This window comes from Nelusetta ayraudi, unplaced genomic scaffold (assembly GCF_046127955.1).
Source record: "Nelusetta ayraudi isolate G7.1 ecotype Tasmania unplaced genomic scaffold, CSIRO-AGI_Nayr_v1 ptg000127l, whole genome shotgun sequence".
Lineage (NCBI taxonomy): Eukaryota > Metazoa > Chordata > Actinopteri > Tetraodontiformes > Monacanthidae > Nelusetta > Nelusetta ayraudi.
Window position 1 is genome coordinate 367,959 of NW_027466177.1, and position 26,889 is coordinate 394,847.

Genomic DNA, 26,889 nt, shown 5'->3' on the forward strand with positions numbered 1-26,889 from the left:
GAATTAGATGGCAGTTGGGTTAGGAAGCCCCGGAGATACGTGAGACGTGTTGTGTCGTGTAAATACTGGGATGTTTTTCCCCCTTTTCACCCGGTCGAAAAGTCAAACTTGATCAAAATGCGCTTCTTCTTCTCCTGCGTGCTGTTCCACCTCGGGGGCCTCCGCGTCCAATTGTGGGCCGCCTTCATCGAACTCCATGCTCTGTATCTTCTCCAGCCTCAGCCCCTCCCTCCAGCGATATGTCCATTATCCATAATCTGTGCACGTCCAAACCGCTTCAGTTTTGCACAGCTTGTCATGTAAATACCAAGTGAGGTGTATTTCTTTTCCCCTCTTACCCTTGTCCACACAGCGTGAGATCAGCCCCCTCAGTGAGAGGCCTCCCTGCAGGGAGCCTCCCCGTGCACCATTTCATACGGACGCAGCGTCGGCTCTTAATTATTTGCGCCGAGTGTCTCGGGCATTGCTACACTTCCACTAATTGGGGCTCGAAAGCAGGCAAACAGCAGTGATGTCAAACAGTGATGGTGCTGCTGGGACCGTGGGGAGTCCTCATTGGGCAACGGATGCGGTGGAACCTAAAGGAAGTACGTCGGGGAAAATTCTGTTTAATGCTAAAGATGAGGTCCGCACCTGCACCGAATCTCTTGTCTACGTGTGCTTCCATTATCTGTATCCATACTTTATGTCTTTTACATTTTACCACTATTATGTCATGACAGAAGCTGCTGGAAAATTAAACCTGAAAACAATTCAAACAATGAACTGATTTGACCCTGTTTCTCCCCCCAAGACAATTCAACATTCTCTTGCCCTGCATGTTCTGCATTAATTATTGTCCTTTTTCATTCTCTGATTTGCATTCTTTTCAACATATTTAACCATAATACCATACCATGACCTCTCACAACATCACCTGTACTCCTTCTACCGTTGCTCCATTGAAAGCATCCTCACCTATGGCATCTTGTCCTGGTATGGTAGCAGTTCTGCTGCAGACAGAAAGGCACTGCAAAGGACAATAAAAACTGCCCAGAACATCATTAATCAACAGCTACCTACCTTGGACACCATCTACAACTCCAGATGCTTGCATAAAACACACCACATTCTCAAAGACTTGTTTCATCCTGCCAACCACCTATTCGAACTGTTTCCCTCCGGAAAACGTTACAGGTCCATCAGAACACGCACCGCAGTTTCAACGTACGGCTGTTGGCAGAACACACCCTTGACCGGCTTTTGCTAAAGTGAACGAGTGTGGCATGAGCATACCCCTGTGAACATTTTAATGTCAGTTTGGCTATGGTGGTCAGCGGCGTGACTCACGGTCGGCTTTAAACCTCGGTGAGCATCCAGGGGCCCGTCATGCCTTTAGAGCGGTGCTAGCTTCAAAGTATTCCGTTTGGCACCATTTCCACTCAGAGCTCAGGCGTACATCCGTTCACAGCCTGAGGTGATTTGTGGCATATGACTCATTTAGCCTGATGTAAAATAAAACAGCCTTGTGAAAAAAAGAGAAAGGAGACGCACAAACACACGCGCGCACGCACATGCACACAAACAAACAATTAAAGGTTGAAGATGCAAAACACCCAGAATGACATAGCACACACACAAACGTAAACATGCACTTTTAGATCGCACTCGGTAACTAGAGGTGTAAACAGTGAGCACCTCGTGCACGAACGTCTGAAATATAAAGCATTATGTATACCCTCATGGTTTCACCCATTCAGTAGATTGCAAAATCATAAAAATAATGGGATGGATTGTTTGGTGCAGACGCAACTTCCTCACAAAGGCGCATCAAGGACAGGGCATTTTGAACCAGCTAAAATAACCTGGTCAGCTGTTGGATGTCCCTAAACCACACACACACACACACACACACACACACACACACACACACACAGTTATTTATATTGTACCCATTACCATGCAAAGCATTTATATTATTCGTCATGTGACGTCTAGGTGATGAAGGTCATAAACGTGCCATAAGCTCCGTAGGTCCGTGGTGACAGTTTATCCGACACACTGGTGAGCACTTGAACGCCTCCCTGGACCTCAACAGGAAGTCGAGGCATCCTGGCGCGGTTGTTGAAAACGTCGTTGGCATGACACCGACAGGCTACCGTCGACTGTGACCAGCCTCGGTCATCGACGAGGCTTTCTTTTCCACCTATTTATTTAGTAGGAGAGTGGCTCATGATGGACTTGTCGTCGATTATAAGGAAAATAGGTAAGCTAACTAACTTTAGCTTCCCTAGCTTCGTAGATTTAGCTCAATTTGGGCGAATGTATTTAAACTTTTGTCGCTAACGTTAGCTCACAATGAGTTATTCGTTGTACGGCTCAACATTTATCCAAAAAGCCTCTAACGTTGCAGTTATAGCTATGTAACATTAGGTCGCATGCAAACTAACTGTAGTAAAAGGAAACTTTCCCTTAACTTTCTCTTAGCGAGAGTTAGCAACAGGTGGCTAACACACCCCAAGCTGCTGCTGCTACTACTACTGCTGCTGCTTCTTCTTCTTCTTCTAAAATTGTAAATTCTTATCTTTCATCTCGCTTAACTTTGTCCCAATCCCCCAGGCCACTCTTTGGTGGAGATAAGGGTGCGAGCATTGAAGAGCATCATGTGCAAGCTGGACCACGCCTTGATTTCCATCTCTGACATCGTCCAGGAGAGGATGCTGTTTGTGTACCTCCTGGAGTGGTTCAACTTTCCCGAGGTGCCGATGCAGGAAGAAGTCCTAGAGTTGCTCTCATCCTTGGCAAAGGTTTGGTTGAACATGAAAATCCAAATGCGCGAATGATTCCTTTCTGTCCATTGCTATTTATTGTTCACTAACAGTAATGTCACCTTTACATCTTTTGCTCACCACACTTTACAGGACGTGCGTGTTAAACATGTAGCTGTGGAGATCAGACCGTTGTGATGTCACAAAGGGAACTGAATCCTCTCCATCTGCTTTAACAGGAAACTAAAACCAAATGTGTTTGCCGGCGGCTGTAAACAGATGGCTGAGTATGATCAGTCAAGGTTTTTTTTTTATGTGAGAGTTCTCTCATTGTTGAGGATAAAAAAAAAAAAAAAAAACATCTGATAAACAGATCTGAAAATGAAAAGAATATAGGATCTTTAATCGTAACTCTTTTCATTTATTAGAGAAGCTCTCTGACACCGAATAAAGGCCAGTGTTTATTTTTTGTTTTTATTATGGAGCCATTGTTTCACATTCCACAACCTTTAACCATAAGACTTTCAGTTTCGTGACTATCGGAAGTTTTTTCTTCCAAAGCATCCCGGCGCAGCCCAGATGCTGAGAGACGTCGGGGCGGTGGACTTCCTCACCCAACTGTCTCCCAACGTGGAACCCAGACTGCGAGCTGTCATCGACGGAACCTTGGACCAGCTGTTCCAGCTTCCAGATTTGCTCCCAAGTCAAGCGATGGCCTACGCGCATGGATCGCACGCTGGAGCTCCAACAGGTGTTGCGAGTCACAGCCAGATTCTTTTTTTTTCCCGTTCTTTTTTTGATTCCGCCGGCTCTTATGAGTGGTTTAAGATTCAAGGTATGCGTGCGGTAGCGCTGGCCCAAATATCTGAGTGTGCTTTGCGATGCTTTATTTGCAATATTTCCAGATGAAGAACTGCTTCCTGTGGGCTATTTCCACAAGGGTGAACCGAGCCAAGCAGACGTGCCGCCTCAGAGGATAGCAGGTACTGGTGTTTCGAAACGCCACCTTCTTTTTTTTTTTTTTGTCTTTAAACAACTCTTCACATGATACATCCTCCTCAGTGCACGAGTCTGTGAGATGCCTGAAGTTTTCAGTGTTCCCCTGGCTGACGCTGACAAACACCGACAGGCATATTCTCTCATCCAATGAGAGGTGAGGGGCAGATTTGTAGTTTTTGGTCGACCGTAATTATTTAGTCGTAAAAAAGGGGGGGGGGGAGATGAAATTGGTCTAACACCTCTGCCGCGCATGTGTGAACAGTTCTTTACGGAGCGGCAGCCCCAACTTGGTGCGAACCACGTGTGAGCTCCTGTGCGACGTCATCATGCAGGACTTCCCTGCTGAGATCTTCCTGCAAAGGCCCAGCATTGTGAAGGTAAAGATTGCACAGCCGTGACTCAGTGGGATGCCTCAGCAGATGTTGCACATTCAGTACATATATTTTTCGTTTCAGGAAGGATATTTAATACTGTATTGAAAACGGGTCTTCCACACCTCAAATGACTGAAATCACATTATTTTTTTCCACTTGGTGTTGGTTGTTTGATTTTTCTCCACCTGGTGATCATCGTAGTTTACGTCGGATCGGATTTCACACCCTTATGTGGGCCTTATGCGGTGGCGACCCCGCGATGGCATCCACGGGACGGTCGCTGTGGCTACTGTCAAAATGATATCCTGTCAAACGGCGTCCTTGAACAAAACAGCGATTTGTAACTGGGCGTCCCTGATCTTCCGGGGGGTGGGGAGTCGGGGGGGGGCTCCGGAGGGTTGCTCTGCCTCTCGTCTGCCTCTCAAAAGTCCTTGGCTGAGTGTTGCGCGACATCAGTCTCAGAGCATCCCTTGCGATCGTGGATTGTGTAAAAGAATCTTTCAGGGCAAATGTCAAACGTCCACACAGTGCTCGGTGTGCTACAGCCTCCAGGTGTCTTGTTTTAAACGTTCAACTATCTAATATCTGCAGAAAGGAAACAATCAAGCAATTTCTCCGCAGCGTGGAAGGAGAAAATTCCTTTATTTTATTTTTTTGCTAGTAGGTCACGTCTTCGCCATTCATTCGGCACTCTGGTGACCGGAGTCGAACCAAATGAAACCACCCGCATTAAGACGCACGACATCATTAAGCCACAGAGAGCGGCCGGCCTGAACTTGTAACAAATTACTGCCCCAATAATTCAATCCCACTTGCCCTTTTTATTCCCTGAACCATATTACAACTTTTCTGTCACTGTCTAGTTTAAGGGAGCCCTATTAGCCGCTATCCAGAGCCCCTGCTCGTAATCAGAGTTATTAAGCAGATTTCCCTGCCTTGTCTCCTCAAAAATCCGATCTCGGCGGTCGTTATTAAGGACTGGGAGGAAAGTTTTCCCCTCACGGCGTCTCCCCTCTCGTCACCCCCCCTCCCCCCTCCCCCGTGCTCCTGCTAGAGTCTCCTGTCCCTGCTGAGGCTGAGTTCGACCAAAGGTGAAGCCGGCTTCCTGCACCTGCAGGCCCTCTCCTGCCTGCGGCAGCTGTGCGTGGGGCTCAGGAGGAGGCTGCGTTTTCATCAGGATCCGAGCTTCTACTCCACAAAGCAAGGTAGCATCCTGGTTTCCCAGTCCTGGTGTCGGTGGCGAAACAAGAACCGATTGCCGTTCCTGTTTAACTCTATTAAATACGTTGTCTATTTCCTAGTGTCAATTTTAGTGTCATTTGGAGCTCGCACATCTTTTTATTTGCAGTGAAAAAAAATCAAATTATTCCATTTTTATCTAAAGAATCTGCTGTTGTCATTTGGTATTATTATTCCCTACAAATAAAATAAAATTAAATCACCCTTAGAGTGTCTGCTATTTCCCATGTGTTTCAACTGGGAACATTTTCATATATGCACACACGTATTGCAAGTACCATACCATCAGAGATCAATCTGCTCATCAACATTTTTTGCAAAAAAATGCAACTTTCCGGGTGTTTTCATTTTTGTGCCCGCTCAGATCCTGCGTCCCAGAACTCGTCCTTCTCCGTCTCCCAGGAGACGCGGCCGCAGCGTTCGCAGGCCTCGTCCCCGGCGGCAGAGGGCTCGCCGCGGCCCTCCGTCGTGGGACGCACGGGCCAGAGGGCCCGGGGGGACGGGCAGGACGGCGACGCGGCCGGCAACAGGTGCGTGCACGAGGAGCGCGGGCGAGGAGCGCGGCTTAGGAGCAACGCTCCTCTCCGTGCGTCAGCGATTGTCGGCTCCGGGTTTCCATCTGTAATCCCGTTGCCTGCGAAAGCGCTTTGGGATGACTCACGTTTCGCCACAAATGGGATTAGATTTTCTTCCGACTGCTCTGCGTGTCGTAACAATCGACTGTTGCTGCCGCCTCTGTTCCCCTTGACCGTGCATCTAACAGGAGAACAATGACACGATGACTTAGTTAAGCCCAGGGTGACGTACATCTTTGTCAAATCTTGAAACCCACCCAGAGCCCCCTAGTGGCCGGTCTACTACGGCTGCGTTCGGTTTTTCGTGACATTGTGCATCTTTCGCTGTGTTTGAGCGGTCCGAGCGCAGATCATGGCTTCACCGCTGCCGCCTTTCTCTCCCTCTTCCTCCCGCGCCAGCAGCGTCGGCTCGCAGCACCGAGCCGGGAGGGCGCCCCAGTCGCCTGTCGCCGACGCGAGCCACCTGCCGCTCCCGGACGCCGGCGCCGACGACGCCCTGGAGCTGCAGCTGCAGCAGCTCACCTTGGCTCAGTTCGCCGTCGCCGCCATGGAGCACGCCATACCTCTGCTCAGAACAGGTAGGAGTCGGCGCGGGCGCGGCCCGCCCACGGGGGCAGGGTGGGGGGGGGGGGGAGGAGTCGGTTTCACCATCTGTCCACTCTGGCGGTTAGGTGCGCTGCAAATGTATGCGTGCTCATTATTCCAACTTTCCCACGTGAGCCTCAAAGAAGAGCCTTAGCTCGCACTTTATTTATCCTCTGCTCTCTCTCTCTCTCTCTCTCTCTCTCTCTCTCTCTGTCTCTCTCTCTCCCCCCGCCCCCACCTCAGAGGGCCCGCACGTGTTCCGCCGCACCTTGGAGCTGCTGTGCGACGCCGTCCTTCTGCTCGGGGACAGCGTCTGCGAGCTGGTCTGGGACGACCGCAGCCTGCCGGGGACGGAGCTGGCAAGTGTCGGGAGTGCGCGGACGGACGGAGGGACGGATGCGCTTCGTTGTGGAGTGGGAGGGGCTGTGGTGGTGGTGGTGGTGGGTGGGTGGGGGGTGTGGTGGTGGTGGAGTGAGTGGGTGTTCGAGGGGGTTTTACTTGGTTTCGCTTTGCCGCGAGACAGTTTTGCACAGGGGCGAGGCGGCGGCGCTCAGCTGTCAGGCAGAACTGTGGGCTCGTGACGGTGCTGGGTGAATTATGTAAGATTACAAAGCCCGTCTGGCTGGCTGGATGCAGAGAGCCTCTCTAGCACACCTACGTGTGCACACCCTCCCCTCCGTCCCCGGGTTCACGCCAACACTGAATCATAACGTTGGCGAACGTCTTCATTTAATAACGGCGTTGAATCCACCAAGGGCTGCGTTAAAATGACCATTTTCTGCCCCCCCCCCCCCTGTGCAAAGATTACCAGCAACCCTCCACAAGCGTTTAAAGAATATGTTTCCACATAAGGAGACTTATACACTTGTCAAGTCGGCTCCCCTCTGGCACTTGTGAGGTTTAATGCACACCCCGAGCCTTGCAGCCGGAGAACTGTTTTGTCATCTTTATGTGGAGAGCAGCCTTTGTGTGCCCAGACCTCTGGGGTTAATCCTGTGGGAACGGACCTGAGGAAAAGAAATGGAGAGAGAGAGAGAGAGAGAGAGAGAGAGAGGGAGAAAAAAATAAATAAAAAAAATAACCTAAGCGAAGTCGCTGCCAAGCCATGCACAGGGCATCTACTGCCCCCTACTGGTGCGAGTCGCCCACTGCTCCGTCCGCTACCCCCAGCGCGAAAGGAAGTGCGCTGAGAATAGATTGTTCCAATTTATTCATGCCGGGATGGGTTGGATCTGTATCGCATCCAAAAATAACCCTGAAATCTGATTACATTCAATTCCGAAACCCCCCCCCCAACCCCCCTCAACCACCCCCACCCCTCTCCAGCCGGAACGAACAATTTTCTCCTGGCCTCCCGCCAGAGGGCTGCGTGTCTGTCTGTGCGAGAACGCGCGCCTTTTGCACGTGTGCACCGACGCCGTCTTCACACACACACACACACACACACACACACATATATACATATATATAATTTTTTTCCCCCTTTTTGTCTGTGTGTGTGTGTGTGTGTGTGTGTGTTTCAGAGGGAGAAGCTGCAAGGCTGCATGGAGCTGCTGGGGGACGTACTGAGCTACCACGCCAGCAGCTCGGCAGCAGACGCTCCCAGCGGCTCGCTGCCCCACCACAGAGCGGCGTACGCAGGCGTCGCAGCGCTCGCCGTCAAACTGCTGCAGACCGTCCTCCCCGTCGAGAAGGTGTGCCTGCGCTAAAAATACAGACTTTTTTTTTTCTTATTTTTATCGCCCCTCCTCGCTTCCGAGTCCCAAAATAGTCAATATTAGGACTGTTGATTAAAGCCTTTTTTTTTTGTTTTTTTTTTAACCTCCCCCACTTCTCCCTCCCTCCCTCCCTGCCTACCTGCCCGCCCGCCCGCCCGCCCGCCCGCCGCAGGCCGCCGACAACATCCCGGAGAGCACGACGGAGGCTCTCTTCCACCTCTGCCTGGACCCGTCGTTCGGGGGCTCGTTCCCCAGCATGCAGGAGGCGGCCGTGGCCTACCTGGAGCAGGTGAACCCAGACGGCCACGACGTCTACAGGCGGGTGACCCGCGCCGCCCTGTGGATGGAAGCCACCTGCAGCTTCCTCAAGGAGGCTCAGGCGAAGGTAACGGCGGCAGGTCGGCGGCGGAGCAACGAGTGACAGTTAAAAAAAATGAAAAAAGGAAGACTTTATTAATCCCACATTAGGGAGCTGTGTGTAATATCAGCAACAATACAGTAGAAAAGAATGGGGATTATATTGATTAAAAAGAAATAAAATAGGGAAGGAACAAGCAAGATATTCACATTATATTGACGCTTCATTTTCGTACGTTCGCATTTCCATGCTGAATCGGACAGACGATATGAAATGGCAAACACATAAACTCGGGTAGATGCTGCACAACACTCTAAACAATAGAGCAGGCGGCAAAACGCACTATGTTAAGAAATGGGGGCTCTGGCATATTGAATTTGGAAACCAGGGCTGCCTGAAATTCCAAGTTAAGGGGAAGCTTAAGCTCATCTTTTGGGGGTAGGAAACCATTTGTCATTGATCAGCAACAAAGTAAATATAAATCAAAGTTGCTTATATCGTGTTTTTTTTCCCCGGTGGCTAAGGGAGAGAAGAACTGGTTGGAACTGCTGGAGCTGGCGGACCGAGCCGTCGACGGCCTCTCGTTTCACCAGCACCTCCCGGTCGTCAAGGAGTGCGTCGACATTTGCTCCCACCTGTACGAGGCAAACTCCCGAGATTTCCCTCCGCGGCCGCCAGAACCCCCTCGGCTGTTGCTCTAACGCGTGTCCAATGTCTCCGCTGCCGCTCTGATTTCCTCGGCTGGCCAGGTGGAAGTTCGACCAGCCCAGCCCTCTCCTCCGAAGCGAGAGCCAGAAGCTGCTGCTCAAGCTGCTGGCCCATCCCTCGGCGCCCGTCCGGACCGAGACGTACCAGCGCACCCTGGACCTGCTCAAGGTCAGACCCCGCCACCCCCTCTGCCCTCAAAGGGGAACCTGGAACCTGCGTTTTCGCTCTTTGTGCTGTTCAAAAAAAAAAACCCTCCTCACATTTAAAACATCCTCATTTTTATTTTTCTTCAATTGCTCCATATTTAAAATCCCATGCCAGCCCTCCTTTTCGTGCGAGCTTGAGTGAGAGGACGGTGATAATTTATGATGTGCTTCGGTGTTCTCACATGCGTCCCCAGGACTGCCTCGGCATCCAGAGCGCCACGCGACAGGAGGCGGCAGCCTGCGGCGGAGTCAACTTCCTCCTCCACCACAGGGTCCTCTACGAAATAATCGCCTTTGGACTCCAGGATTCCACAGAGAAGGTCGGCATCTTCCTGTGTCATCATCACACTTGAGACCAGGGACGTTAAGGATTAATCGATTAACGATTAATCGTCGATTAAGAATTGAATCGATTAAATTCAATTAGTCACAATTATTTTTGAGAAGTCAGCTTAAAGCAGTGGTTCTCAAACTTTCTCTGTCACGCCCCACCTTGGAGGAAGAACTTTTTCATGCCCCCCGCACCCCCGACTTTGAGAAACACTGACTTAAAGTCAGGTGATAAATGTTGAGGGTGTTTTCACTGTTCTCTAATGTAAAAATTGGTCACATTGGACCCTCAGCATTGTTTAAGGGTGAATAATGTGTTCCTTACACATTTTTCATTGTGAAATTTAGGTCCTCGGGAAAAACTGACGCTTATCAGTTAATCGTTAATCGATCGATAAGGTCAATCAACTAATGATTAATGAATTAATCGATAATTGTCATCCCTACTCGAGTCAAAATCTGCCGTGTTCTTGCAGCGGCTTGCTGGGACAGGAGTGAATCTAATGGACGGCAGCTCTCCAGAGGGATGAAATTGCCCTGATTCATGTGCGCCTTCCTCGCGCTTTTAATGCGACAATAAAAACCCGCGCCGCCCGCCAGCCGCGGCGGCGCCTTCCGACGGCTCCATCAGCGGCAGCCTCTGTGAACTCAGCAGTTTTCTCCCCTTCTGTGATCTATAGGTGAGCGCCGCCGCCAAGGATGCCCTGCTGTTCCTGCTCAAGGGACGATTGATGATGACGGCGTCGACCTGGGACAGGCTCAATGAGGCGCTTCACCCGGTCACGCCCATTTTACAGGTGTTGTGGCTGCGCATCTCCGCCGCGGGGCTCGTAAAAAGCGCCGTCACGTGCGGAACTTATTGAATTATGCTTTCGTTTTCGTTTTTTTATGGAGCGGCTCATGGCCCCAACTCTCCCCCTCCGCAATGATAACGGCTATTATCAAAGCGCAAAGGCGTCGTGCGGATGCGCAAGTGGGTGGCGAAAAAAATCTGTTGTTTTCTCATTTCTGCTCTGATTTCTTTGCTCTTGTGTGCGTGTTGAGGGGGTGGGGGGGGGGAGAGAGAGAAAAAGAACAACCTTTTATTAATTGTTGAGTCTCGGTCGGCAGAGAGCCTGCGAGTTCTCGGTGAATATGCATGAGGCTGCGTTGACGAGGCTGTCGACTCTGATTTAATTCAAGGAGGACACTCGCAGAACGAGCCCATCGTGTCGACAAGAGAGGACATGAAAACCATCCGCACCTCCTTGCTTTTCTCTGTGTCGTCCCAAGGAAGCTTGACAATTCTCTGTGTGTGTGTGTGTGTGTGTGTGTGTGTGTGTGTGTGTGTGTGTGTGTGTGTGTGTGTGTGTGTGTGTGTGTGTGTGTGTGCGTCCCAGGGTTACGCCAACACGGAGGAGTCGTTGGGGAAGTGCGTCCTGCTCCTGACCGGCGGCGCGTCGCAATCGGGGGACGTTGCGCTTTCGAGCACGGCCAAGCTGGCAGCAGCCCTTCGACTGCTGTTCACAAAACAACCCGCGTGAGTCCAATGGCTCACTTCACCGAGCTTTTCCACCAACACGTCTCGATTCACCAGTGATTTGTGAAAAGTCTGTCTGTCTTTTTTTTTTTTTTTCCTTTCCCATGTATTGTTATTGGGTATTCATTATACAAACTTATGAAAAAGATAAAAGAAAATACATAAGTTGAGAACATGAAACTTGATAAACACACACAGCATTAACAGATCTTGACAGGTTGACAAGACCCACATAGAAGTATCATAAGAACCTCGCAGTGTAGAGCACACGCTCGTCGCGTCACCTCGATGCTCTGCGACGCCTGCAATAATCTCGGCAGTCCCACTCCATGAATATTGATGGAGATGGTAATGAACACCAGACAAGTGCTGCTAAAAATTGTTGCCGCCTTTTAAAAGGGAGCCAGGTCGCTTCGCAGCCAGCTCTTTGCACAACCGCCGCTCCAGTCGGATGCTTTGGGGGATGTGTGACGCGTGTGATTTAAAAAAAGAAAAGAAAAAAAAATGAATTGATTAATTAATACATTTTTTTTTAATCAAGTCGCTCTTGATCCGCAGGGTCAGAATGGCGGCGGCGCAGCAAATCCTGCCTCTCTTGACCGGCCCGGACGACGGCGGCGGCGCGGCCAGGCCGGAGCTGGAGGAGAGGGCCGCGACCGCCTCGCTCCCAAACCTCTACTGCGTCCGCAACCCGCTGGACCTGTCGCTGGACTCCAGCGGCAAGTCGGTTCTGAAGGTAAGAAGCCCCGCCCACCTGCGATCCGGTAAGACCCTCGTTCTCCCGCGAACGCTCACCGTGCGCCTGATCCGCCGCGGCCAGATGGAGTCGGTGGAGAAGCTGTTCTGCATCCTGTGCTCGGACTCGGTGGACGCCCCCCTCAGGAGGTCGGCGGCGGAGCAGCTCGCGGTCGTGCTCCAAGGTAACGTGGTGACTCTTGCGGGCGGGTTCGTCTTTTTTTTTTTTTTTTCTTAAGGTGGCCATCTGTTGCTTATTAGTTTGGAAAATCTGCATCTTTGGCACAAGCCTTTTTTTTTTTTTTTACCAAGGGACGTTTCAGTTGACGGATATTAAAATGCCATTTGTTGTATTATATAATTTTTATGAACTGCTGCCCAGACATTGGCCAGACATTTTAACTGCAGCTTCATCTTGTCAACAACCAAGTTGCCAGACGAATATGAAAACGTGTCAAACGACTGGAGGGCGTCATGCCAATCTCTCTACAGCAGAAGACACTTAAAGTTGATATGTTGTCTTCACCAAGACACGTCTAATAAGCAATATATTAATATGACACAATGTTAATATACTAGTAATCACCGAGTTTGTCATCATTTTTGCACAAGAGAGTTAAAACGAAGGTTTCTTTTGCCAGTATGAAGTTATAGGATGAGAGTGTCGGCCCATCACTTTGGAAGAATATCCCTGCACAGCAAATTGTCAACTGATTGCAATTTTGTCTCGGGTCGGTCTCGGTAACCTGCCAACCATGTAAAGTCTTTAGAAATAAGGCTGATGTGACTCTGAATGGTGGACTTTCTCAACGGCTGTTGAATTAAAGGCACAGTATCTTCCAGCGAGATATGAAAAACAACCAGTCGTGACCAGCATGAACATTTCCACCTGCAACATTCTGTCTGCAAATTCTTCAAAAATTCTTCTCAAATATGCCACAAAAAAACAAACAACACAATAAGTCAAAGTGAATTTCTTTTATTCTGAATCTCTCTCTTATTTTCGCCGCAGACACAAGAATGCATCCGGTGCTGAAGGGCCTCGGAATAACGGACCGAGCCATTTCCTTCGTGGTGGACAGCTCGAATGGCAGCGAGGTAACGAGCAGCCGCGCTCAGGGGTCCCTGGCAAAGGGCCCGACGCCCCCCAGACCCGTTGCCGGGTGGATGCCGCACGGGAAAGTCAGCCAGGCGTGCACGGCGGAGGGCTGAGATGCACGTGTGCTAATGGTGTCAGACAGGCCCGGGTCAGCCGGTGGCGTCTTTGCCCTCTGGTCTCAGCTGCGGCTCGCTGATCCTTCCCACAGCCCCCCTGAATCAGACGCTGCTAACGGAGCTAATCGCCTGGCACTTACTCTCAAACAATGTCTGAGAGTAATTCATCTCAACCAACAAGTGTTTACAGGATTGGTGGAATTATAATGTATGTGCCGTACGCCAGCGTTGGTAGCCGCTCCACTTGGACTCAAATCGCCTCTTTAAATGGCGAACATGTGGCCGATGCAACATAACGGACACTTAACCGCATGCAAACTGCATGCAAACTGCATGCAAACTTGCGTCTCAGTGCCAATTCCTGAGCGAAATGCGGCGTAGCAGCCATTAACTCCGCTACGCACGTCATCAATATGGCAAGTTTGTAGTTTATGGACCAGTTTTGCGTTTTCGCGTCCTTGCCGTGAACGGACAAAAATCTTCACCGGTTGCGCACGTATGTATGCGACTTGGAACACATACAATTGTCTCGCCTCTGCTGAATATTCCCCCCCCGTGTTCCAACAGGATGTCACTCGGCGTGTAAACGTAAAAAAAGTTTGTGCCGTCAAAAAAAAAAAAGGCCCAACCGAGTGCAATGCCAAGGTTCATTGACGCAAGACTGTGTCACGTTATATAGACGTATATGCAATAATAAATGAACCCTCCTTTGTGAAGATGCTGCGACGTCTTTGTGTTTCCCACCACCTCTCCCCCACCCCACAACCCCCCCCAACCCCGCCGCCGCCACAATTAAGCGGCGAACGCGCCTTGTTGTCGTCTCTCCCCAGAGCCTCGACTGCCTGCTGGAGCCGAGCGTCTGTATCCTGAGGAAGCTGCTGTTCGCCGATCCGCCTCTGAGGCGCAGCCTGGCGCGCCGCAGCCCCCTGCTCCTCGCGCTGCTCAGGGGTGCGTTCGCGAGGCAACTCATTAAGTAACCCCGCCGCGGCGCGCTCCAGCGACTCGCGTGGCCCGCGGGCGAAAGAGACGAGAGGCGGGGAGGATGACAAGTCGTCCTTCTGCCGCGGTGTCGCGCCGCATTAGGCGGCGCATTAGCGTGATGCAACTTGTTAGCCGCGGAGCTCGGCGGCGCCACGTCACTCTGCGCTTTTTTTTTTTTTTTTTTTTTTTTTTTTGCAGGTGTTTTGCATACCTCGCTGCACCTTGTGTGGCCCGAGTGCCTAATTAGCCTTTTATAGACATGTATACATCCACTTCATCGGCCCGCATCAGGGCACTTCCAAGAGAAGCGTCTATTGGCGCCTATTGCAGTTTCATGTAAAAGGAGAAGGAGCTAACGGTTTTCTGTTCCGAGTTGTTGAAATTACTTTAAAGCACCTCTGATGCCATTTTTACAGCAATAAAGTTTGTTAAAAAAAAAAGAAAATAATTTATAACCTTTAATAAGGTTATAAAATGTGGCCCGGCAGCCTAATAGAATCTTTATCTCAGGCTTGGAATGACTCTGGAAGTGTGTGTCTAAAATGAAATCGGGAGAAAAAATTAAACTTCTATAAATGTATTTGTGCGGTTTAATGACGCCGTTTTGTCGCCACTCGTGTGAATTTGTGCGTTGTTTTTTTTTCCATTTTTCATTGCAGCGTCGTTATTGCTGAAAGCGAATAAGAGCAGCGGGAGCGAGGCGGCCGCCCTGATGGCACTGCTGCTGTTCGACGAGGTGGCTGAAATTGAAACGTGGTGAGTTGTTTTTTTGTTTGTTTTTTCATTTGTCGTCGTGAAGTTCTGACGCCTCGCAAATGCACGCGCTCTCCTTCGGTTTATTGTTTTGATTTGTTTTTTTGTTGTTGTTTTTTTTCACCCCCTATTTGTCCTGATTTCAGGTCGGACAGAGGCAAGACAGACGTGGCTTCAGAGACCTTTTCGCTGCCGCTGTCGCTGACACGCAGGTAAACACGTCTCTTTCCGGATCAGCGGTTTTGTCGAAGGTGATTTTCACATCTTGATTTCGTCCTGGACTCATGTGGAATGGCTATATTTATCATAATTATTTATTCTCATTCTCGTTGCACATTTTTTGTTCTCTGTTTAACTTTAACAGACTTTAACTTAACGTAAAAAAAAACAAAAAAACAAACAAACAGTATTAGCAACCTAAGCTAATAATTAGCTTGCTGAAAAATGTTTTTTGGATCTTATGACAGAAACAAGCTCAAGGTGGGGGATTGGAATCAATTAGCGTCTTTCAGTGCCCTATGTGACATCACAAAGGGCTCTTTCCTCCAATTTCTGAAAAGTAGGGCAAGCAGAAGAAATAACGCACACAATTCTTCTTGAGGTTTAGCAACACATTTGCTCGACATTGGACCCCTAACGGCTCATTCCTCCAATCGCCTCCACAAGCTTCTCTCCAATATTGTCTCCGTCTCAGGTTCCACCTCCCGTTCAAGGCCGCCACCCATCACGCCGTCAGCCCCTTCCGCTGCGTCCTGCCGCCCTCCTCCGACCTGCTGACCTTGCCGCCCTCCCGGCAGGCCCTGCAGGTCGCCTGGAACGCCGCCTGGCATTCCGGGATGGACAACCTCCTGGAGGAGCTGCCCAGGGCCGCCTCATCCACTTCCTCCAAGTACCAATCCTCACGCTTCTACTTCTACACACTTTCATTTTTGCCTTGGCCACTTTTTTTTTTTTCTTCTTTTTTTTTTTGACGCTTGGCGTCATCTGCTGGCAAATTTTCACTTTTAGTCAGACGAGTGAAATTTCAGCAGAACTAGCCAGAGTAAAAAAAAAACACCAAACAAAGAAAAGAAAGGAGAGGCATTTCAGCCTTTAGCACTCCCCTCCCAGGAGCAGAAGATGAGTTTCACAGGGAGTCCTCTTCTGTCTCATCCGTCTTCGTTTGCCTCTAATGTGACCTAATTCGTACAGATGAGGACGTTTCCTGCAAGATTTTAAACCAGCTTGCGTGCAACACGGACGGCTGAAGTGCGCGGCGAGCCGACGGATCAAACTCGATTCCACGCGGGGGCTCGTCGCCTAATGCGGGCGTAAATTGAGAGGCATCGCGGCCGTCGCAAACTTTTCTCCTTTCAGTTGTTGACACTGTTTTGACAGCCTCGCAGAGTGACACAATTACCTGTCTGCACCGTTCCGTCAAAGCGTCTCAGTTTGGGTGACTCATAAAACTCTCATTCATCCAGATTGACAATCTTTTTTTTTTCTTTCTTTTTTTCCCCCTTAGTCTCGCAATCTTGTGAGACTGCTCATAGCGTCAGTCACTTGCCTATTTTCCCAGAACGGCTCACCCCTCCCGCTCCCTCCACGCAGGTTTCACTCCGACCTGGCGCTCTCCGAGGGGCAGCTCCTGTCGCTGAGGGTGCTGCACCCTCCTGGTGCCCTGCGGGACTGCCTCCAGGCCATCTCCACGGCGGCGGGACACGTGCCGGTCACCTCCGCCCTGTCCAGGCTCGGCCTCTACCTGCTGATCGACAGGCTGGCCCTCCCTCACAGCGCCACCTACGGCTGCAGAGAGACGCTGCGCTCCCTCAATTGGCAGGCGGTAGTGAGCAGGTGCAGCTTTTCGCACACGCAACACAGCGTTAATGCCTCATTAGATTGTTTGTTTGCAGCCAGGAGTGGGTTTGCTTTTTATTATTATTTTATTATTATTTTAAATGCGTTGTTTACTCTCTACAATTTGCCTCAAAATAAAACATCTAGCAAATATGTTTTTTTCGGTCCTTTGGTCCTTCCTTTCCTTTTCAAAGGAAAGTCCAGTATTGAGCATTTTTTTCATTTTCATCGGTCCCCCCCCCCCCCCTCCCCTTCGTCCGGCCGCCCCCCCCTCCGCCTCTCCAGGTTCCTGCAGGTGCATCCGGCCAGCGTGGAGGACAAGAGGCTGCTGGTGGCCGTGGTGGCTTTCCTCAACGTCTACTTCAGAGAGGAGGGCGCCGTGGCTGCGTCGGCGGCAGAGGACGGAGACCTGCGCTGGATGCTGGAGCTGCTTCTCAACCAGGTGCGACCCGTCGCGACTAACTGGGCCAAGGGGGATGAATACTGCGGGCTCCTGGTCCTGTCGCTCCAGCACAATTTCATACCGTGAATCGGAGCTGGGATAAATGGCACAGCAAGAGATGGCAAAGTCAAAATCAAGTATCGCTGCTCAGACCTGCCGGCAGTGGATTATTTTATGACAGACTTGGAGCCGTATCGCAGCCCAAAGAGAAAAAAAAAACACATGGTGTTTTAGCAAGGAAAGCTGCTTTTAGGGTTTAATCAGTCTCACCTTGGATTTTTTGTTTATTATTTGTGTGTAAACAATAACTTTTCCTCCCTGGCAGCCACAACACTCTTCAGGGTCTGACTTTTTTTTTTGTGTGTGTGTGTAATTACCACTAATGCTTTCAGGAACATCCGCCGCTTTCTCAATTTGCATAAGCGCTCTGCTCTGCTCTGCGACGCCGCCTCGCAGGAAGACAGCAGTGGTGGCAGGAAGTAGGCGCCAGCTCAGCAACACCTCCTTCCTTCCTTCCTTCCTTCCTTCCTTCCTTCCTTCCTCCCGCTGCGTCTCCCCTCTCTGGGTCAGCTCGCCGGCTTTTTAAGGAAGGCCTGCGGAAGGACTCTGCCTTTTGTCTCACGGCGCTGCGCAATCTTCTGAAACGAATCCTCCTCCTCGTCCTCCTCCTCCCCCTCCTCCTCCCCCTCCTCCTCCACCTCGCAAACAAGGGCACGAATGTTTAATAATTAGACAAAACAAAACAATGTGGTTTTCTCTTTTTTTTTCCCCCATTCAGGAGTCCCTCTTCAGCTTGCTGTTCAGCACTGAGGGCAAGGCTTCGGCGCGGAGCTCGGGAGAGCCGGACGAGCTGATGAACCACGTCAGCCGCAGGCTGCAGAGGGAGCTCAGCCGCTTCTTCAACCTGCTGCTGCACCGGCTGGAAAACACCGCCGACAGGTTGCATGATCAACACTTCCAATCAGTCCTGGATTCAAGCTGACCCCCATGCCTGATTCTTTGAATGAATGAATGAATGAATGAATTAATGAATGAATGAATTAATGACTTAATTTTGGTTGCAACAAAACAGAAATAAAAAGGAAAGGTTTAACATAAAAGATCACAATACGTAACCATAAAAACTTAAACAACCACGGATAAAATGAGTTGCACGGACACTCACCTTTTTAAATTCTCACTTGCATTCAGTTTGCCATATAGTCTTTCATTATTTTATGCTTAGTCTTTCTAAATTCCAAAAGGGAATTGCACAGTTTGGGTCCATCATTGAGTACATTCCATAATTTCACTCCCAACACTGACGCACATCTGAATTTCACGTTCGTTCTTGCTGTACTTGTTGTGAAAACAGAACCAATCCCCTTAAATTATACTTACCTTTCTTCAACTTAACGATTTCTTCAATAACCAGAGGAATGTTCCTGTTCACTATGCAGTACGTGATTTCAAGTGTTCTTAAATATACAATGTCAAAAAAACCGCACAGAAATTGCCTGTATATATGTGTATTTAGCCCTCTGTTCATAGCCTCCTTTCAAAACCATTTTTTTCCACTTGCTAACCACACGACTGGAATGGAACCAAACCTCGACAGCTGCAAGGCCGGTCGGTCACAGAGGGCAGAACAAACACCTGGCTGCCTGGCCAGTGTTGTTATCACCAGACCGGGATGGATACCAGTGCCCTTTGTGACATCACAAAGAGCTGACGGCTAGAAAATGAACGTTTGAGCAAACGCTGTCTGGCCGGAGACTCCTTTTTCCATAATATATACGTTGCTATAAACGCATTGCCGTATTGTTTCTGTTATTTCTAGATTCCTACTAGCTCATATTGAGGATATGTTGATCACCACCAGCTGTGTTTCCTCTCATCACGATGTCTCCTTCACTCCCCCCTCTCCCCTCCCCTGTTTTCCCCCTCTCCATCCGTCCCCCTGCGCGCCCAGGCTGTGTCTGGCGTTGGCCGGCCCCTTCAGGAGCCAGCTGGCGGCGCGCTTGCTCCAGAGCCTGCGGGTGTCCGACGCGCCGCGCTTCTACGGGCTCCCCAGCCTGGAGAGGACGCTGCAGGCCATGGTCACGCTGACAGCGCAGCCCGGCTGGAGCTCCCACTGCCCCGACGCCGAGCCTGCCGCGCTCTGCTCAAAGTACCTCAGCGGGCTGTTGGAGGTGTGTGTGTGTGTGTGTGTGTATCTATCTATCTATGTGTGGCCACATCATATGTTTGAACACGCTCCTGAGCGTATGCGGGCCTCCCATCAGAGCGGAGAACGCCTACAGAAATAGATGAAATGAAAGCTGGATACTTTCTGTGGAATTAATTAAAACCGAAACGTATAATGGCGACGGGACGGGAATTTCAATAGGTGAGAGGAGGAGGAGGGGGGGAGGGGTCTCATTGACGGGGAGGAAGGGGGGGGGGCACTCGGAAGATGCTGATGAGATTAATCAACCATGCATATTCCATCTGTTATAAGCCGCTCGGCGGTCCGTGAAGCGACGGCGAAGCGCGGCGCGGGCCAGCTTGCACCGCAGACCCCAGCATCGCGTCCAACATTTTGTTATTGATTTGGAGCCTGAAGACCCCCCCTCCCCTCCCCCCTCCAGTCTCTCTCCCCCTATGCCAGTGGGTTACACATGGACTGGGTGCAGCCTTGCTGCGTTGTTTTAATTCTCGGCCGGAATTCCGATGAGCTGAGGTTAATCTTCCCCTTTTCAGTCCCCCCGCCGGCTCCTCCGACCACCCTACTGACCCCCCCCCCCCCCCCCCCCCCCCCGTCCTCCCCCCGTCCCTCCCGTCCCTCACCTGACACCTCCCACCCCACCACCACCACCACCACCACTGCAGGCCCCTCTGAGAAAGCTCAGCAGCCTCTCCACACAGTCCCGGACGGCACAGCCCAAGAATAAACAATTAGTCTCGGCTGCTTTTAGCTTTGGAGCCGCGTCAAAGCGAGCGGAGGCCCCCGTCTTTGTTCACGCGGCGTCGTCACGCCACGGCGTCAGTATTAGTTACACATGGATTGGCGGCGCAGCCGAGGGTGTTCGAAAAAGGTAAATCTGGTCGCTGCTGGTATTTATTTCTATTTCACAATGAAGCAGAGCTTAAGCCGTTCCTCTGGCTCGGCTGCAAAACAACCAACACAAAAACAGGTCTCCTAGCAGCTGCAGGATGAATTAATCATTCGGTGACAGCGTCACGATCTGTAGTAGGAGGGAAATAAAGTAGTGTGATATTCGCCAGTATGACATTGCCAGTGCTTGACGCTGATTTAGAGAGCTTTCTAATATACAATAGACTAATGTTTTGTTTTTTTTGTTATGTGCTCAGATGCAAATATCTCATCATAGCAATAACCAGAGATAAACAAACTGCCAAATTTATATTAAATGAAAGCAGACAGAATTAGAGAACTGATAAAATGTGCATTGAAAGAATAGAATGAATGGAAGGAAATAGTCGTAGTACCCACAGGGATTGTTTAGTGTCTTCATGAAGTTAATGAGCAGTTTGTGTGCCGTTAAGGAGGGGAGGTCCTCCAGGTGAATCTTTGCAACATGACTGAGTAGCTGTTTGTCCGCAGGGCTCTTCGGCCGTTCACAGTGTGTGCCTTTTTGCGCAGGTCATCTCCTCGTTCTACGTGGAGTGGGGCGGCAACTCCCTGTCCTTCATGGGGAAAGGCGTGACCAAGAACGCCCTCATCTCTCTGCTGCACCTGTCTCACGAGATGATGGCTCAGAACAAGGGGGAGGTGAGCGTTGCGAGTTTGTTTTCTCCGCAGGTGTCGGACAAAAACGACAACATATTTCTCTGTTCTATCCGGAGCAGGACTTCATCCCCCAGTGGTCTCTGGGGAACGAGGCAGCCACGGAGGACGGCAGCACGTCGCAGCTGGGCTTGGCCTGGCTCATCCCGCTCTGGGTGGACAGGGATCAGGAGGTGCTGTAAAAAAAAAGTTTTCTACGCTCTCACCTTTTTAAACGCAGACGGTCAAGTCCATCTCGGCCGTCGTGTAGCCGTTTTCCATTCGCCCTGCAGCTGGCGCTCGCAAATATTCCATCTGTCGCGAATGTACGTCACCTTTTTCCTTGTTTTGTTTTGTTTTGTTTGTTTGCAGATGCCCGAAATATTGTGGCAAAGTAAAAACCCAAATGAGTTTTTCAAGAATTCACGGGGAAAGAAAATGGGGGAAAAAAAGCAGGGGGATCTGACAGCTCAGATCAAGTTCCCACGCAACTCACTCTGAGGTCCCTCGGCAGAGTAGTCACTGTCACTGCCATCACAAGTTTGGATGCTAGGAGGCTCATATTTAATAATATCATACTCCAACGTCAAGCATCCAACTTCTGGAAACTCACTTGTGTGTTTTTTTTTTTTTTGTTCGTGTGTGTTTCTGGACGTTTACACCCCAGAGATGCATCAACTTCCTTTTTTTCTTCTTCTTTTATTTTTGAAACAATCTCTCTTCCTCTCCTGAAACATCCGCATCTCCCCTACCTGGTGTCAGGTGCGGTTCGCCAGCATGGGCCTGGGCGCCTCTTTGTCCTCGGTTCCCAGCGGCTGCCAAGCTCTCTGCGCCAGCTGTCAGAACATCAGCGGCGGCCTGTGGGGGACGCTGCTCAACATCCTCCTGGACCGGCAGGAGAGCAGCGCGGTCCGCAGAGAGGTACCGTGCCAGTGTCTGCCCGTCCTGTCGGAGGAGCGTTTCTGCATCCCACCTCGTCTCACGTGTATAATTATGAAGCAAGCCTGAATTGGCACGGAGCATAGTTAGCCCTCTGCTCTAGCCACAGAAGGCTGGAGGTGCCGTCGCTTACCTCGGAGAGGTATCAGGAAGGTGCCCTTTGTGACATCACAAAAGGAACAATTTTCTGATTTTCAGAATCAAACTTTCAATCTGTGCCGGAGAGCTTCCGTCTCTCCTTGCACTCTTGCATGAAATCAAGCTCACGTCGCTGTGCTTATTATTATTATTATTATTTCAATGGAACTTTCAGAGGTAGCAGATGTGTAGAATGATACACAGTCAGTCTGGCTCCACTTTATCCAAACCCTGCTGCCTGTGCACTTCTCCACCCAGCCAGACAGCAGTGAGCTCATTGCACGTGGCTGCTGTTTTGCAGCACATGCAGCGCATCCCAGACATCACCTGCCCACCCCCCCCCCCCCTCCCCCCCTCCCGACACCCTCCAGAGTTCATGTGTGAAAAGTGCTCAGAGTGTTTAAAATGACACCCTCGCTCCTCTCGCAAGTGTACTCCTTTTTTTTTTTTAATGTGACCAAACGGAGCTAAAACGTGACTGCGCCTTCGTGTAATACCGCAACACCACAGGCAGATGGCACTGTTGCCGAGTCTGACCCCCTTCTCTTACTTTCCAGGCCGCTTTCATCCTGCAAAACCTGCTTGTGATGCCCATGCTGGCCGACCCCGAGGAGGCCAAAGACTCTCAGTGGCAGGTCAGTGGCTGGACGATGGTCGGGTCAAAGGTCACAATGCTCGTGCATGTTTTTTGATTTGACCATTAAAACTAAAATAAATGAATTGAAATGAAATGTCTACTTCTCTACTCTCATTATCATTGCCGACCTCTTGCAGCTCCCACCTCAACCACCAGTTGACTTTACAACTCCCCGCCATTGACCTGTGAATACTACTGTGCATTATTACTTCATAATGTATAATATTATCTATTTTCACTTTGTATCGTTATTAATTGCCCAGTTATTGAACCTTGTTTATTTATTGATTTATGCATTTAGTTAGTTAGTTAAAAGGGACAGCACATATTAATGAACATCACATGTAAATATGTCAGATTATAGCCGTGGACTGGTTTCCATCTGTTGTCTGTAACATCTATATTGCTGCTTCAGTGTGTGATGCTGCTATGACAATTCAAATAACAATGCCTTCTGATTCTGGACGAAAACAATGCAATGATTGCTTTCACATCGTCGTCCGATTGTGACAGACTGTTTTCTTCCTTCTTTTACTGCTTCCTCCTCCTCCTCCCTCTTCCTCCTTCCACTCCCCCTCTAGCCGAGCCCCGCAGGTTTCAGTCTTTGGGTGTTGCTCGAATTCAAGGCCTAGCGGGGGCGCACGCCTCCAGCGCTCACATCTAAAAAAAGACTAAAGTTTCAAATGTCTGTCAAGTAGGAAAGAAAAAATTAAAGAAAGAAAGAACCCACCACAACCGTCATAATGCAGGATGTCGTGACTCGCGAAGAAAAAGGGGCCGGATGTCACAGTGGAATTAAATCAGATCAGTTTATAGCCCCCGCTTGCGTGGAAAATACAAATGAGTTTATTTCCGAGATGTTTTGTCGTTCCTGCTGTTTCGTGTGCTCTTAGCTTCTTCTTTTTTTTTTTTTTTAAATCCTCAGCATCCCTGTGTCCACGACGAGGTGACCGGCCTGTCCCTGCTGGGTCTCCCGGCCCTCCAGGCTCTGCTTTACCACTGCCGCTACTTCCAACACGTCGCCCTCTGCGCTTCCAGTTGCTACCAAGGACGGCGTGTGTTCCACTCGCAGCCGTGTGCCGATGCCGGCGGCGGCCTCTTTCCTCCGGAGAACACGTTACTGGGTAGGTCGGGTGTAAAACCGACCACGCGCTGTTCAGCAGGGGTCACCGTCTGAAATCTCGTCTGTCCGCCGCCGATTAGATTCCGAGGACTCTCTGTTGTTTTGGAGGAGCGTCCCGCCGGCATCCGCCGACAACCACAGGAGGCCTTCGAGCTCGCTCTCCACGTCCAGCACGATGGTCAGCAGCACCCCTCACTTACACACATTCAACACTGCAAAATCAAACTGTGTCTACTCAAGCGTCTCCTTCATTTTGGTCATTCCAGAGTAGAGGTTCGATGCTCCACACCCCGAAAGGTCCGTCACCGTTGAACGTCACAGAAGACACCCCGGCCAGCAGGCTAATGACTCAAGGTACCAGGGAGGCATTTTTAATGGCCGTGTTTACATTCGCATCCTCTTTGCTGGAGATTTAGAGGTGAGCCGTGACCTACAGTGATGTCACACTCGGCTGCCTGTTACAAAAACTCCTTTAAATGTCGCCTTATCTTCAGGCCAACACGTTGAAACAACTTTGACTGAATAATTTTTTGAAAGACTGAGAGGAAAATAGGATGGGGAGGCCTGCTGCTGACGTGAAGCAATGAGCCTCGGTTTAGGGCGTCAGGCGCAGTTCTCAATCATAGCCAGCAGATGTCACTCTTCTGGTCGCATCCGGGGCGTCGCAGCAACTTGTGCTGTTTTTTTTTGATGTTGAAGTTGTTCAGTGCTTCATGAAGCCTCAGTTTCACCTTTCACAAGCTTCCTGTTTTTTATCTACAACTTCAAAAAGGGGGGGTCGACAGTGTCGCAGTCAAGACCGCACCAACCGAGATTAAGGCTTTATCAAGACTAGAGAGCGTCGAGATCGAGACGAGAACAAGACATTAGGGTTTCGAGAACCAGGGCGAGACCGAGACTTTCTATATGAAAGAAAAATAACAACCAAAACATGTTGCTGCTTTGCCAGCTATTTTGATCCATTTAAAAAACAAAACAACTTTGCTTCATAAAATGAAAAAATCAATTTACAATGAATAAGGGAGACCAATCTCCAGTACTACGACACCACCGATTGATGATAATAATACTGTAATTTTAATACTTCTGCGCTATGTGACCACGGAGCCTCCACTCTCAGGCTCCATTTGATCTCATATGCGGCAGTGCACCATCCACACAGCATCTCAATTAGCCGCCCGCCGGTGCGTCTCTCCCTCCCAGGCCAGAGTGACACGGACACCAGCGACTCGGCCTTCTCCCCGGACTCCCGTCACAGCGAGCTGCCGCCGGCCGCCAGCCCCGTCGCAGTGGTGACCCCGGGCCTGATGGCGGCCCACTGCGGCCTGCTGAGCAACCTGGTGGCCATCCTGCCAGACTTCACCCTCACTGCCCTCAGACACAACCAGCTCCTGGAGGCACTGGCTGGGTGAGAGGGCCAGCGCCACATGCACTCACACGCCCACACTTCTCATCACGCTGTGTAGAATGAAACTCAGGCTGGGAAAACACTAAGGATATTTTAAAAAAAATATATATATATTTTAATGTAGTGTGTTTTGCTTTGTTTTACACATTTTAAGTGTCAAACTTTAACTCATAATATTCAGTCTGGTGAGTACAGATGATTTTTTTCAGTCTAATGATTTAATTGTAGAGATATGCAGAGCAGATTTGCATTCATAATACTGCCAAACTATGCGTGTCTTTGGCTCTATTTGGGTTTTAAAAAAAAAGCACATTTTCCATAATTTCTCTCCTCCTCCTCCTCCTCCTCCTCCTCAGTCTGGTGCGCGCCGGTCCCGTCGAGAAATGTGTGACTGAGCTGAAGACGGCAAACATTCAACCGGGAGAGAGAGAAGTCATCAAGGGCCAGGCAAGGAAACACTTGAACGTTCTGAGGAGGTTTTTTTTTTTCCCCCTCTTTGTCTTTCCCCCTTCTTGCTTTTGTCACTATGACATGCCAGAAAAAAAACAAAAAAAAAACGGGTTGGTACAGTAGAGAGAAGACTTCAGTGGGTGCGAGGTGGGCTGAGGCCATCCTCACCATCTCAGCGTAGGAGGTATTCTCAGTGGGCGCCGTGTCAGAAGTGACGCGGTTATCAGTGGAGATATAGAAGCCATCGCCATTGTCATTGCACGATCACACCGTGGTAACATATCTCAGTGTGTTCATTGTAATGGATATTTAAAAAAGACAACAGACGGTGCATGCAGACTGATGGCAGCGTTGCTCTCCTATTCAAAGACCCTCAGCCTGTGTCTGCTCAGCAGTATCGGTATGAGTGGTAATTGTAAATGCAGGTGTTGAGCGGCCGATGCAGGTGGCTGCAGTCGGGGCATCCAGGGTCCAAACCTGCAGGCGTAAAGCTGCACCTGTAAAGGGGCAGCGCGAGAGAGGAACCAGGGACGTGAGCTGCACCTGCCTCATGTTTTTTGCAATGACGTTCCTGTCTTGTGTGTCTCTGTCTTTTTTTTTTCTTTTCTTTTTTTTTCCCCCCCTCTAGATCGCCACCTCGCTTCACTTCCTGTCTGGCTTCTCCAGGCTGCTGCAGTCGTGTGTCACCGTGAGCTCGGAGCTGATTGGCCGCCTGGGCCCGCTGAAGCAGCTGGTGGCGACTCTGGTCGCGGTGCTGACGCTGAATCCCGAAGGTTTAGGTCAGAGCGCGGCGTGATCATTTTTCCAATCCAGTCGCTGCTTCCAGTGTAAAAAAAAAAATCTGTTTTGTTTTCTCGTGTCTGGATAATTCGCGGCACGTCGGCTACCTCGACTGATCTCTGCAGAAACTCCCAGTCCCGCTGTGTGCCGCCGCGTGTCACAGAATTCGTGAATCACTCTCCCCCCCCCCCCTCTCCTCCTCCGCAGACGCGGGTACCCGCGACGCGGTTTGCGAGTGCTGGGCGGACTTGTTTACGCTCCTGGCTACTCTGGTGAGGAGGGACGGCTCGGCAGCGTACCCATCTGTCTCCGCCGCGCTGGGGAGACGCTGGCGATCGTTCGCAGG

General features: G+C 50.2%; 1 protein-coding gene across 4 annotated transcripts in view; it reads left to right on the forward strand.

The window, feature by feature from the left end:
- Positions 1-2,090: 2,090 nt before the first annotated feature.
- The window catches only part of rttn (rotatin), a 32,194-nt gene continuing 7,395 nt past the window's right edge, over positions 2,091-26,889 (forward strand). For 2 of the 4 annotated variants that reach the window (XM_076050307.1, XM_076050306.1), the window contains exons 1-39: positions 2,091-2,245; positions 2,599-2,786; positions 3,309-3,498; positions 3,653-3,730; positions 3,810-3,900; positions 4,009-4,123; positions 5,175-5,325; positions 5,724-5,889; positions 6,334-6,512; positions 6,763-6,878; positions 8,043-8,213; positions 8,410-8,622; positions 9,120-9,232; positions 9,345-9,471; positions 9,704-9,829; positions 10,520-10,636; positions 11,219-11,358; positions 11,917-12,094; positions 12,179-12,278; positions 13,106-13,191; positions 14,139-14,256; positions 14,949-15,045; positions 15,189-15,254; positions 15,737-15,931; positions 16,633-16,875; positions 17,164-17,320; positions 18,099-18,259; positions 19,272-19,491; positions 20,946-21,074; positions 21,152-21,262; positions 21,831-21,989; positions 22,703-22,780; positions 23,708-23,906; positions 23,986-24,083; positions 24,172-24,259; positions 25,109-25,313; positions 25,670-25,760; positions 26,392-26,542; positions 26,751-26,888. In XM_076050307.1, the coding sequence (XP_075906422.1) occupies positions 2,212-2,245; positions 2,599-2,786; positions 3,309-3,498; positions 3,653-3,730; positions 3,810-3,900; positions 4,009-4,123; positions 5,175-5,325; positions 5,724-5,889; positions 6,334-6,512; positions 6,763-6,878; positions 8,043-8,213; positions 8,410-8,622; positions 9,120-9,232; positions 9,345-9,471; positions 9,704-9,829; positions 10,520-10,636; positions 11,219-11,358; positions 11,917-12,094; positions 12,179-12,278; positions 13,106-13,191; positions 14,139-14,256; positions 14,949-15,045; positions 15,189-15,254; positions 15,737-15,931; positions 16,633-16,875; positions 17,164-17,320; positions 18,099-18,259; positions 19,272-19,491; positions 20,946-21,074; positions 21,152-21,262; positions 21,831-21,989; positions 22,703-22,780; positions 23,708-23,906; positions 23,986-24,083; positions 24,172-24,259; positions 25,109-25,313; positions 25,670-25,760; positions 26,392-26,542; positions 26,751-26,888 (5,383 nt within the window). In that variant the 5' untranslated portion in view covers positions 2,091-2,211. Of the gene's footprint in view, positions 2,246-2,598; positions 2,787-3,308; positions 3,499-3,652; positions 3,731-3,809; positions 3,901-4,008; positions 4,124-5,174; positions 5,326-5,723; positions 5,890-6,333; positions 6,513-6,762; positions 6,879-8,042; positions 8,214-8,409; positions 8,623-9,119; positions 9,233-9,344; positions 9,472-9,703; positions 9,830-10,519; positions 10,637-11,218; positions 11,359-11,916; positions 12,095-12,178; positions 12,279-13,105; positions 13,192-14,138; positions 14,257-14,948; positions 15,046-15,188; positions 15,255-15,736; positions 15,932-16,632; positions 16,876-17,163; positions 17,321-18,098; positions 18,260-19,271; positions 19,492-20,945; positions 21,075-21,151; positions 21,263-21,830; positions 21,990-22,702; positions 22,781-23,707; positions 23,907-23,985; positions 24,084-24,171; positions 24,260-25,108; positions 25,314-25,669; positions 25,761-26,391; positions 26,543-26,750; position 26,889 lie in introns of those variants that run through there. The other 2 variants (XM_076050308.1, XM_076050309.1) reach the window with 2 other exon arrangements.